Below are 12,368 nucleotides of genomic sequence, written 5' to 3' on the forward strand. Positions count from 1 at the left end.
GCTAATGCCAATGCCAGGTTTCTCTCCACCCTTCCTACCTATTCCTAATGGCATAAATGACCTCAGCTGTTGGTCGCCGCCCTTAAAATTACTACTACCACCTACTTTAGGCGAAAATTAACTAAAAGTAATTCTGTGGAATGAAAACTGTGTACATTTCAAGCTCCTCTGCCCTCAAAATTAGTGTTCCAAAGGTAGAATCAATGCATCCAATATGGATGAATCTACAAGACAATGTATTTGCATTTAGCCTTGCAATGAAGTCAAGGCTTCCTTTTCAGTATATAGGCTAAGAGTTGACTTTTTAAACCCCTAATGCCATACAACACCGGCATTACAGTCAAATGAATACAAACAAATATAATAATTTACAAGCAGTTCAATGTATAAGCAAAAGGATGGCTCAAATATCACTTTACCCATTGAAGGCATCAAGACAATAATTTTCCCATTAGATTTAAAAAAATATTAATTTCAGAATGAGGCCATACCAACTGCATACTTTTTCATGACATTAGCAAAAATTAGAGCTTCTTATTAATCACAGAGCATTGAAACAAAAATAGAGCCATTTGCCTGAGCCCTGCATCCCATGTACTGCTTCGGCATACTGTATCAATGCTGAAGAGAGATCTTGGTGAAGATAAATCCCTTCTTCCTACTGGCTTGTATGACAGTGAAAGATTTATCTATCACCTCCATCCCTTCCCCAATTACACGTATCTTATCTAAAAGTATACCAAATTATATTTCTTAATATAGCTTGGGAAAAGGCTCTACCTACACTGGGATAGAATAATCGAAAATCCTGTAAAATATATGCATTTCTTGATGCACCAGACAATCTGAATGAAAGTTACTTGGTGACAAAGTGAGTTTTGATTAGTTAAGTCACCTTCCATTTTAAGAGATATTATTTAAATGAAGGAGAATCGGGTAACTATTTACTCCTGACTATGTTTTCCCCTACCATTGTCACTGACCCCCTAAGTATAGAACGCAACTATATATACTCTTGGTGTTATAAGCAGATATTTTGAAGATCTCAACCACTACTTGGGTGGGAAATAAATGCAGATCTGAGGATAAATATAAGTTACATGAAAATAAAATCCATCAACCACCATGAATTCCAATGAGTGTGAGATGGAAGGGTGAACTACACTTTGCACACCCTACAATTTACGCAGAGCACTGGCATCTCTGCTTCCAAATGGCCTAGCCAACAACTTAAAGTTTCCATCAAATTTAGTAAACATCATATAAACATATTTTCTTTAAGTTTAGAGCTATTGTTATTGGAGACAAGCTTTCCAAACATCATGGTACATTGAAGGTTTAAGAATGGAAATGAATTTAAACTTTCCAAATGCCCTTATTTCTCCCATATTCAACGCACCACACTGCATCAAACCAAATCTGTTTCTTTTAACATCAGGAAAGGACACAAGATTAAAAGCATTTTTTATGAATAATTATTAAGTTTTAAGGAAACTTGAATAAATCATGGACTTCATAAATGAATTAGTAATTCACATAACTGATATTTTCCACCAAATTATGATGAAATAATTACATAGTAAAGTACACAAAGAAACTAAACCAACCATACAACAAAATAAAGCCAACTGCAAAGGAAATCCCAAGGGTCTTACTGGCAAGCAAAATGTGTACCAAAAATTCAACAATGCACTTGGAATTTCACAATTTAATAGTCTTTCCTTAAAGATTTTAAAAACCATTCCAGGATTTCCAAGACAGCTCAAAATTCAATGATGGTAGGTTCCCAATGGATACACATCAACCAGCTGTTTTGGTTAGCATACGACAATTCTACCCAGAGAGATTTTTCTTTGCTTCAGGCCCCAGGACCAAAATTAAGCGGTGAATATTCAACTGCTACAATTACTACCTTCCCAGAGAATTACAAAAAAGTACTACTTACAATAATGTGGCAATTATTTGATTAAAACAAGCAATTCTAACAGTTTCAATATAATTAAATCTCATTCTAAAAAGTGGGATGAATCAGCACTGCTTAATTTGTATTAGTAGAATTAAAGTTACCAGCAAGAAATTGAACATTAATGCATTTTACTTAAGAATATGTTCATAAGGGTACTCTTTCATAGTATCTTCGATGCTTTTCATCCACATGTTTCAAGTACCAAGTACCAGGAAAGAGATCATCAACTGAAGATAATGGATTGTAAGGAACCAAAAGATGATTCTTCTCATTCTCCTCCAAAATTTTTGAGAACACCTCAGGTGACACCTTCTTCCTAGAATCTAGTTGCTCCTGCAAATGAGACACACTCTTGATTAATGAATCCAGCTTTGAACCTACAGATGAATCTGATGACACCCGAATTGAAAAGAAGGATGATGCAAGCCCAGAACCATAAGAAAATAAGCCAATCCTTGTACCGGCTAATAAGTGTACCGGTTTAATGAGCAATAAGGACACTAATCCTCCATATAGAGAAGGAGTGTACATATTCCCAATTTGGTTGGTCATAAACAAGTAAGGCTCCGTCTTCACTTGGTAGCATTGTTTACTAAATGCTAACAATTCCTTTTCAAGTTCTTTGTCAAAGTATGTGTCTTCCAGTTTAACATTTGCAAATTTTTCTAATCCTACATATGATTCTTTTGATCCAACCTTCTGCGCCCTAACAAAATCATTTAATACTAGTCGACCAAGACTCTTCTGGACAAGTTTACAATATGGCGAATGAAATAAAAGCGAGTCAAAAGAGCTTACATTCCAATGCAATTGATTTAAGTCTGGTAACATTTTATCTGCTTTATCACAGTACATCTGATAGCAGTTGTCGAGGGCACTGAAATAACATTGAATAGATAATTTCCCATCAACAACAGGATAGTCAGAATCCATGTTTGGTTTGTAAAAGTCGTATACATGGCGCATATATGTTGATCTAAGTCCTCGATCAAAAATCAAGGGAGCATCTGGTCCAATCAGCATGGCCACAGCCCCAGCACCACCAGTCGGGCGAGCAGAACCTTTCGCGTATACAGCTATGTCAGCAGCCACTACAATGGCTAATCGGCCATCCCAAGCGCTTGACTCAACCCAAGAGACGGAATTAAATAGCGCTGCAGTTCCTCCATAGCATGCATTTGTTGTGTCAATCCCTTCTATGCTGAAGTTACCATGTTCTTCAAAGATTTTCATCAGCACTGATTTCACACTCTTAGATTTGTCAATAATAGTTTCAGTTCCAACTTCTAATCGTCCAATTGACGAATAATCAATACTGTTACGCTCCATTAGGCGGGAAACAACAGTGAGGCATAGAGAATTGATATCTTCACGATCGGTGCAAAACCCCATTTTCGATTGACCAAGGCCAATAGTATACTTTCCTTCAGAAACACCATCAAAAACTTCCAGTTCCCGCTGATCCACATATTGGGGCGGAAATATTAGTTCTACTGCCCTAATGCCAACACTGTCAGGCCAATTCGGATTTCTAGCCATACTGTTTCTTCCAACACTGCTTAAGCTATGAACAAATGGACACCCACCAGTTAACTTACAAAGTTCAGAATTTGATAAATTTTAAAATAATTTAGTCTTTGGGATATAAAAATGTACTGGCAACCAATTATTTCGGTTGTAGATTTCCACAATTCATTCCGGTGTACCTGTAATAGATTGGTTGGGGACTTTCCTTACACCGTATACTACAAATGGAGATAGTTATAACAAGCAGCAATTTAATTTCAACAACATGACTTCCCAAAGGTCTTCTCGAAAAGAGTTAACTATTATAACACTACTTTAGTGATATCACTTGTAATTACCTCTTATCTGTTGTAGCAAGCAACTTTTAAAAGAACTGCTCCCGGCGCAAAATTTCGCGTTGCGATACTTCTTTGATTTTCGATCTTTTCAATGTTGTTTTGTTGTAGTCTCAAACCCAGCTTAGATTCCATGACATATTATAGAAAATTATTTCATTTAAGTGAAAATATTTGACTTAATTAGTCCTTTTAAAGGTCATTCTGCCATTTTTATATTCCACGTTCATTAATTTTGCCAATAATTTTATTTTCGTGTAAATGTTCTGAGGTGGTGGAGTCGGTTTCGTGTCGGTGTGCTGGCCATGTCGTAAGTGCTTGGAAACTTAACTGAAACAAATTAAAGCCCTCCAAAATGAATATTCCGATATCTCAGCCAAGTGCCCCTGTGTACAGTGACCTCAACATCGAAGAACAGGTAAGACTGACCATATATTCCATTTCGTTATACGTTCAGAGTAATAACATTGTCTCTTGGCCTCGTGATAAAGCTGCAATATTGTTTGTAATGTTTTACCGTGTTGCTTGCAGGCGATTGAATTTAGAGGATACTTAAAGAGTCTCGGTGCTGAAATATCTGAAGAAAAGTCGCCGAAAGGTATCGAGGATGATCTGCATAAGATAATTGGTGTTTGTGATGCGTGCTTCAAAGAGGGGAGTGAAATGGAAATAGAAACTGTACTCAATGGAATCGTTTCAATGCTAGTATTGGTAAGATGGGTTTATCGTATTGTTCTGTTAAAATGTTGTTAACCGAAATTCCAATGCAGTACTTAAGATAGTATTCTCGATACACAGATACCGGTCGAGCGATCTGAAAACCTAATATTGGCATTTTGTGAGAAGCTTATTAAGGCGCCGGGCTACAAACTTGGCATTGTTACATTGCGAGTGTAAGTACCTGTGCCGTCGTGAAGCTATTCTTTGTTAATGTAATAAGTGATACAGAAAAGGCATGAGCAGTACGTGACGATTTTATTTGAACTGATTTTTTGCAGGTTGTGGCTACTTTTCCAATCAGTTGAAGAAAGATCACCCATTCGCTATCATGTTTACTACCACTTGGTGCAAGTAGCTCGACAAGTAGACCACGTTAGAGCTGTATTTAGGGACGTCGACCTTCTAAAACAACAATTCGCTGCTTGTCCTCCTTCAAATGAGCAGATGCAGAAACTCCTACGGCTTCTTCATGAAGTTCTCCTCGGCTCCCATCAAAGGTTTGTGTAAGGGTTCTTTAGCGCAAAACCTTGCTAAATCTACTTAAATCATTTCCAGTTATCTCCTGCCACAAATATTAACAGAAGCCTCCTACTGTTTGCCCTGGCTTATTCATTGCTGTCTTACTTGCTTTTTTTCCTTCAAACATCTCCAAGTAGTTACTTCTCCTTTGTCATCTGCTTAGCCATGCCTCTCATGTTCTGTACCTTAGTCATATTCCCGAGTATGTTTACATGTTATCTGCATCCTGTATGTTGCTGTAAGGACATACTGCTTGGAACGTGATGGCACTGGACGTAACAACAAATAAGGTTAACTCGTTTTATTCCCCTACTTCTGCATACCCAAACCCCCTATAAAGATCGGCCCACAAACCGTTTACATTTAAGTTTCTGGCAAAAAAGTATATCTTTTGGTCTGTAATCTTTTGTGTTTAGCCAGCTTTATTGAGTTTTCTAATGGTACTGCATCATGAATTTGGCCTATTTATTTCTTTCAATAAATGGAGGTAATCATTTATGTTGCATGTGGATCCTAGGTTAGGCTAATTGGTGGCCACATGCATGAGGGTCATCATACCAGTTTGCCTATGCTGAAAATATAATCAAAATTTGTATAATTTGCCTTTAGGTGAAATAGCGCCATCCTACTCGAATTGATGTGTACATTGAACCCAACTAGTTAAAATGAGAATGTGTGCCGATGCCTAACGCTACTTGTAGTCAACAATTTAGTTAAAAATTGGACTGCTTTAGCTAAGCAAGATATGAAAATGGAATCCTGGGTGTTGATTTTTAGTCAAATAGTTTTCTCTTTACAATCCTGCCAAATGAAAATATACTTCAAAGTTGGGTTAGGCCAGGAAAAATTTATTTCATTGCATGTTAATTTCATACCACAGAAGTCTGCAACTGAACATGTTATTATTAGTTGAGGTTTCTTAGTTAATGTATGCAGTGAAAATGTATTAGAGAAACGTCAAAACTTGCAAATAATTAAGTGGCACTTGAAATACCTTGACTTTGAATCATTAATGAAATCAATATTGGGGAATGAGCCCAGAAAGAGCGCAACTGGGCAATTCCAGCAAGCTGCAGCCTGGGAAAAACGCATGAAAAATCAAGATGAAAATTGAAATGGTCTAACTGCAGATGGATCTCACTAAAAATCAAACTATTCTTAATGGCCTCACAAATTCTCTGCTCTCAATTTTCCATGATCCGGGGTAACAGTTATTAAAGGAGATGACTAACAGCTATGGCCATTTTGTCCGTAGAAGCAGTTCATCATAAGGCAATCAATCAAAGAGCATATAGAGTAATCCACCATTTACTGATGGTAAAAGCTGTGGTTAACCTATAACCTGGATATATTGAGACCTTTTGAGTTTTAAAATATCAAATGGAAGAGGAATCATGACTTGGAAATCAATACATTTTTATCATAAAAGTTGATCTGGATGCCCAGTGCACTGCCTTATGTACTGTCATCACTTAACACTAGCCTCTGTATGATGGAAAGCCTTAGAAAGTGTAAGAAGTTAGTGCTTCCCTTGAACACGAATGTCTTATGAAACGTCAAGTGAGTATGTACAATTTCAATCGTTTTTTCATGATTAAAACCCCATCAATTATGAAGAGAGATGAAGTCATATACATTTAGACCAGAAAGCTAAAATAAGCCCTAATCCAGCCAATATACCAGGGTAGATGGAAAATATGGAGGTGAATTCAACTTTTATTACAGGAGGTTTTCTATAGTAACTGCGGAGTCGTTATTCATTGTGGTCAATATTATGACCCATGCCAAGCACTAACAATTAAGGAGACCAGAAATATTCTGGTAGGTAGTAGCAATCACTGAACTGTTATCTCTATCCGAAAAGAAAACACTCGATAGGGAATGGAGGTAGTAGCCTATGGGGGGTAGTAATCAGCTACTGAACATTGTCCATGTTTCACTCCAGATGTAGTCTCCAGAGATCCTCAGCTTTATTCATGGAGTATAATTTCCTGTTTGCCAGATCTTCCATGAAACTGCGAGGAACTGGCTCTTTAACCTGGAATATGGGCTTGAATCAGTGAATTTTTTATGTAGTTAAGCTTAGTTCATAAAAAATCTAAACCTCTGGTTCCAGGGGCAAAAACTTTTTTTTCAGGGGTTAAATTTGGCTTTTACTCTAATTTACAACTACGTAGGATAGCTTAAGCACTTTCTCACTGCTGTGAGGTTTTCCATGTAGGGTGTGTTAGGCAGGTACATTAAGGTGCGATTACTGATTAAATTTGTGTTTTGCAATCATTTTATTTTGTTCCCATTTAACACCTTTTTGTAATTCCCAGTTAACACCTTTAGAATATAATTGGGATCCATGTATTAGTTAAATGTATTACTCCTTTCTCACGGTAATTATATCTTATGAGGAAGAATTGACCGTACTGCTGTTTCATGTGAAAATGTGTACTAAAAATCCCCATTTTATGGTATTTCCAGTGAGCAAGCTGCAAAGGTTATGGTGGAATTGCTAGGGACTTACACTGCTGAAAATGCATCCCAAGCAAGGGAAGATGCTCAGCGATGTATTTTAGCTGCGCTTGCTGATCCTAACACTTTCCTGTTAGATCCATTATTGGCTCTGAAGCCTGTCAGATTCCTAGAAGGGGAGCTGATTCATGATCTTCTCTCAGTATTTGTGGCAGAGAAATTGCCTGCATACATTCATTTCTATCAGCACCACAAGGAATTTGTGCATTCCCTAGGTATGTACTAAGTATTTAGTTAATTGATACCAATTGACCTTGGCATTTCTAGACTGATGAACTCTGAAAATTGCTCTTCTAGAAGGTTTTTATATAAAAAAATAATAGTTTTAATTTTTTCCTGATAAAATATTGTATTTAGATACATATATATTCATATTTTCTAATGCCAGAGGGTGGGTACTCTGTGGTTGTAATTTTTAATCGGGCTAGGTTGAATCCACATCTTGAATCCGATGTCATTTCTTAATGTATCTCAAATCTGAAACCTACTTTTATCTTGTATGACACCTAATATCTCAAATCTCCACTGAAGCAGTTCAGTGAGCAGTTATCTTATGCATTAATAGCATTTAGAGCATGTAAATGGTTAATTTTCATTCTTTTAAAAGACTTACTGATTTTTTTTAAGTAAGGAGTAAATAAAATGGAAATTTGTTGGTGTACACTTTAGGGGGTTATAGTAGATTTTGAGGATAATTTAAAACAATAATTAATCTGTTGAAATCCCCAGAATTTGACAACCCTTCATTAGCAAAATTATCTATGAAGGGATGTACTTCTTGGGGAAATTAAATCCACAGGCACTGATAAAATTGCCTTTGTAGACAATTGCTGATGTGCCGCGTGGGACATGAAACAATCAAATAGACTATTGGTAATTGGAATGGGTGTGGTTTTAATGAAATAATATTAGTACATATTAGGAGCATAATTGGCAATGGAGAATGAATGTATGCGTGTGATAATTGACTGTACTGAAAGCTTCTGGTATTCCAAAGAAGGATTACATTAGATGACTCCAGTGGTATCCTCAGTATAACACTTTTCTGAATATTTGATTTTCTTTTTTTGAGGTGAAATTCATATTATATTATCAGGTAGTTTTGCCATTTAAGGTAGATTTTGGATAGACACAAGACTGTACAGTGATACATTTATTTGCTTCTTTTAAAACACGACCTGACACCCAGCACCACAATTTAATTTTAATTCTGCATTCTTCCTTCCTCCCTTCATTCCATCCAAAATGCCTACCCTTTTCCTACCCCTTCCTCATTCCCTGAAAGAGGAAGGGGTAGGAAACTAAACTGGTAAATATGATGGAATTCATATTAAGGAATGATATTTAGAACATGAAGTAAGTATTTTGTTGACTTTACAGGACTAAATCATGAGCAAAACATGAAAAAAATGCGGCTGCTAACCTTCATGCAGCTTGCTGAAAGCAATTCAGAAATGTCCTTTGACACTATTCAACATGAACTTCAGCTTGCACCAGAAGAAGTGGAACCCTTCATCATTGATGGTGAGACTTTAAAAAAATAATATTCCAATGCGTCTGGTAAATTTGTTTTGGAATCTGCACTTTTTCTGCTTGTGTAAAATAATTATTGCAAAGACCAAAGGGAAATTGTTTTTGACATTCTTATCACATTTATGAACATATTTTGCAAATACTTTTCAGGCCTTGATGGCATAAATAGGATAATTCTATGTCGGTTAAAGCTAAGGAAGAATATTTATATTAGTCCAAATGGCATTTTTTACTGCTTAGAAATCACCTTTAAATCACTTATTTGGACATTCTTATGATTTAATTTGAATAATTGAATTCTAACCCATCACCCTGGGTATCCAGACAAATGATTTAGCCAATTAAGGTGCTGAGACATCTTCTTACACTGTGAAAATCTATGAGCTTTAAAGGATCTAGATGCCTTTAATGTACATTGGTGGATGACTCCTTAAAAGATATTATATTGGCATCTCCTGCAGTTCTTTGAATTTGCACTTCCTGGTTTTAGCTTTCAATATTCTATACCTTGAGCTCAGGGGGACAGCCGAAGAAAATCAAAATAGTTATAATTTGATAAATTTATTAATTTTATGTGGGGAGCAGTTTTGCTAACTATTTTTATATATTAGGCAATTAAAGTCATTTTAAAAAGTATTTTACCAAGTTTTTTTTCATTTTATTCCTTGACATACAAACCCTGGAATTAAAATAAGTTATTTTTAAAAATCAGTGGTTACATGCTCAATTTTATGATGAATAAAAACTTAAAATAATATCATCACATAGGTGAAATCGTAGAGTACCTGAAGCTGCCACTGTGATGATGCCAGACAAAATAATATTTAATCTGCATGAAATCCACAAAAATTTTATTTACTTTTAATTAGATTGATTGTGTCCATTAATGTTGTTAATTTTGCACAATCTTCATTATTGTATTCAGAAAGGTTTATATCATCATATTATATCAGGATGTAATTTGAAAATAAAGCATCACTCTTAAGAAACTACGGCGTAATATACAGGGTTAAGGAAGAGGCAAAGTATCAATGAAAAGTCTACAGGAAACTATGGCATAATATATAGGGTTAAAGAAGAGGTGGTGGTCACACCATGAATACCTTGAATTACCAAGGATGTTTGTCCATCCCTCCTGCTTTGTTTAGTTGCAGTAACTACTATCATTAAATCTGTAACAATTTTGAATTCAAATTAACTCTTACTTATCCCGGATTATTACTTAATAGAGTGCATTTACTTGCCCAAGCAGTTAAGCATATTTTGCAACACTTTTCAGTGTATTTATATTAGGCATTTAAAATTCAGATACTGGTGGTGGTTATTATTTCTTCTTGTACCGATTTGCGTTTAATGTTTCCACTAATCAAACTCTCTCTGCTCTAGTGCTGAAAACAAAGCTAGTTCGAGCAAGGATGGATCAAGCAGCCAAAAAGGTCTTTGTGTCCAGCACCATGCACCGTACATTTGGCCGCCAGCAGTGGCTTCAACTCCATGACCTGTTACTTGCTTGGAAAACCAATTTAAATAATGTCCATGACAGCTTAAAAACTGTAACTGCTGCACAGCTCGAATTACTGCAGACTGGTCAATGAGCATTTTGTATAATTGGAATTGTATCTATCTTTGTCTTCGTGAAATTAAATTTCTATGTTCAATAAATGGGTTTCATTTCTATGCACATTTTAGTTCCTTGGCTAAATTTTAGGTTCTCAGCCCTTATGACATCAAGCTTTTTTAGTCTTTGTATTGCCAATTACCCATGTTAAAATTATTTATATAATCATTTAAATATTCTTTCCCATATGTGCATTTACACTGGGTCAGTAGCTATTTAAATGCATTTTATAGGTTATTCAATAGATGTGTCATTGCATCATAAACTCAATTTAATAAAATACATTAAAATAGAGCATGGCACTCAGGTCTCCCCAAGTGCCTACCTCCATGTTAGTCACTAAGCTAAACAAGAACACACGAAGTCAGAAATGAGTAAAGCTGTCATTGGTAAGAGTAAGAATGAGTTTAAGTATATTCTTGGACCCAGACTATATCGGTAGATTTCAAGAGCACCCAATAATTTTGTTTAACAAGTGGGAGCTGAATTTATTACAATGTGTTTGCTTCTTCATCATGGGGCATTAGCAGAGCTACTGACCAGCAGGTCCCGGTTCAATTCCCAGTCACGTCTCGGAGCACACACTGCTCCATACAGGCCGTGTGATTTTCCGGGTACCAGATCTTCCTGGGACACCATAGCTACAGGGGAAGGAACTGGCCCCCTACCCTGATTGGTCGTTAATTAGGGTTTTTAAAGTGCTACCATAACAGTAATTAGCTTTAATAAGACCATAATCCATATTATAATGCATTATCCAAATTCTATCAGTTGGGTTTTGAGGGGTTTAAATCTTGCTGGTGATGTTGAAAATATCAATTATTTATGGAAACATGTTTGGGAGAATGTCAGCCCTGTTTAGTTGAAGACAAAGGTTAAGGCACTAAGATGGACGAGGGAACAAGGAAAGGGTGCAGAAAGAATAGAAAGGAGATTTTGCCAGTGATTGGCTGAGGTAACACCCAGAAAACTGGGCACTTATCTCTTTCTGGGGCAGTCAGTCAGTTCTGTAACCCTATTTAAGATTAAATAACACTTAAGTTGGCCAGAGCATCCTTTTCTAGAAGGAGATCTGCAAACTCCAGCTACCCCTTTACCAATTTTAGGAAGCTGGGATTTTCCTTCCAAAACTGGCCTTCTGTGCCAGGAATCGTGACACACCTATTGCAGTAACAGTCTAATATTTATGGTAAGAGAATTCATCAGATGCACCAATAAGTATTATTATTTAAAAACTGAGTTTGTGGAGGAAATGACCGTAAGTAAGGCACTATTAATGGCTATTTCAGTGCAAAAAATTAGTGTGAACTCTCAAGAGGCATTGTACTACGGATTAAGGGCTGAGCTCCTGACTAGAGGACCCACCTTTGATTCTGAGCATACAAGCTGCGAGGATTAACGGATTTCCTGGGTAATCGCAGGCAGAACTGAGAAAAAGCCCTCCACCCTTGCCTTGATAAGCGCATTTCATACAACGTTGGGATTAATATTAGGAGCTTTAACCTCGCAAATCAATGAAATCTTGATTGGGTTGATTACTGTGTTTTTTATACTCTGCAGTCTATATTAATTCAATGACCTTAGCTGTCTGTCGCCTCCCCTAAAAAACTACTACTCATCAGTGGGC

At 36.4% G+C, this 12,368-nt stretch overlaps 2 protein-coding genes across 3 annotated transcripts; one reads left to right on the plus strand and one right to left on the minus strand.

Annotated features, from left to right (window-relative positions):
* Window positions 1-1,385: 1,385 nt before the first annotated feature.
* Window positions 1,386-3,887, minus strand: LOC139698095 (hydroxymethylglutaryl-CoA synthase 1-like). 2 transcript variants are annotated; one of them, XM_071597001.1, is made up of 2 exons: window positions 3,832-3,887; window positions 1,386-3,672 (listed from the first exon to the last, which is right to left on the minus strand). In XM_071597001.1, the coding sequence occupies exon 2, from the start codon at window positions 3,503-3,505 to the stop codon at window positions 2,111-2,113; it is 1,395 nt and encodes a 464-aa protein (XP_071453102.1). In that variant the 5' UTR covers window positions 3,506-3,672; window positions 3,832-3,887; the 3' UTR covers window positions 1,386-2,110. The 2 variants fall into 2 exon arrangements, with proteins under 2 accessions (XP_071453102.1, XP_071453103.1); XM_071597002.1 differs by having other exon boundaries at window positions 1,386-3,530; window positions 3,673-3,842.
* A 158-nt stretch (window positions 3,888-4,045) lies between these two features.
* eIF3m (eukaryotic translation initiation factor 3 subunit m) lies at window positions 4,046-10,781 on the plus strand. Its single transcript, XM_071597003.1, has 7 exons — window positions 4,046-4,246; window positions 4,360-4,539; window positions 4,627-4,721; window positions 4,827-5,045; window positions 7,540-7,805; window positions 8,971-9,114; window positions 10,510-10,781. Exons 1-7 carry the CDS (start codon window positions 4,184-4,186, stop codon window positions 10,716-10,718), a joined length of 1,176 nt encoding a protein of 391 aa, XP_071453104.1. The 5' UTR covers window positions 4,046-4,183; the 3' UTR covers window positions 10,719-10,781.
* The last annotated feature ends 1,587 nt before the right edge of the window (window positions 10,782-12,368 follow it).

This window comes from Hetaerina americana, unplaced genomic scaffold (assembly GCF_022747635.1).
Source record: "Hetaerina americana unplaced genomic scaffold, ioHetAmer1.1.p SCAF_8, whole genome shotgun sequence".
NCBI lineage: Eukaryota > Metazoa > Arthropoda > Insecta > Odonata > Calopterygidae > Hetaerina > Hetaerina americana.

What these genes read in the sequence shown, in the direction of transcription:
- eIF3m (XM_071597003.1), top strand. Translation starts at nt 4,184, where the DNA reads ATGAATATTCCGATATCTCAGCCAAGTGCCCCTGTGTACAGTGACCTC. An exon ending in ACCTCAACATCGAAGAACAG is followed by an intron (nt 4,247 to 4,359) that starts GTAAGACTGACC and finishes TGTTGCTTGCAG; the next exon opens with GCGATTGAATTTAGAGGATA. An exon ending in CTCCTCGGCTCCCATCAAAG is followed by an intron (nt 5,046 to 7,539) that starts GTTTGTGTAAGG and finishes TGGTATTTCCAG; the next exon opens with TGAGCAAGCTGCAAAGGTTA.
- LOC139698095 (XM_071597001.1), bottom strand. Translation starts at nt 3,505, where the DNA reads ATGGCTAGAAATCCGAATTGGCCTGACAGTGTTGGCATTAGGGCAGTA.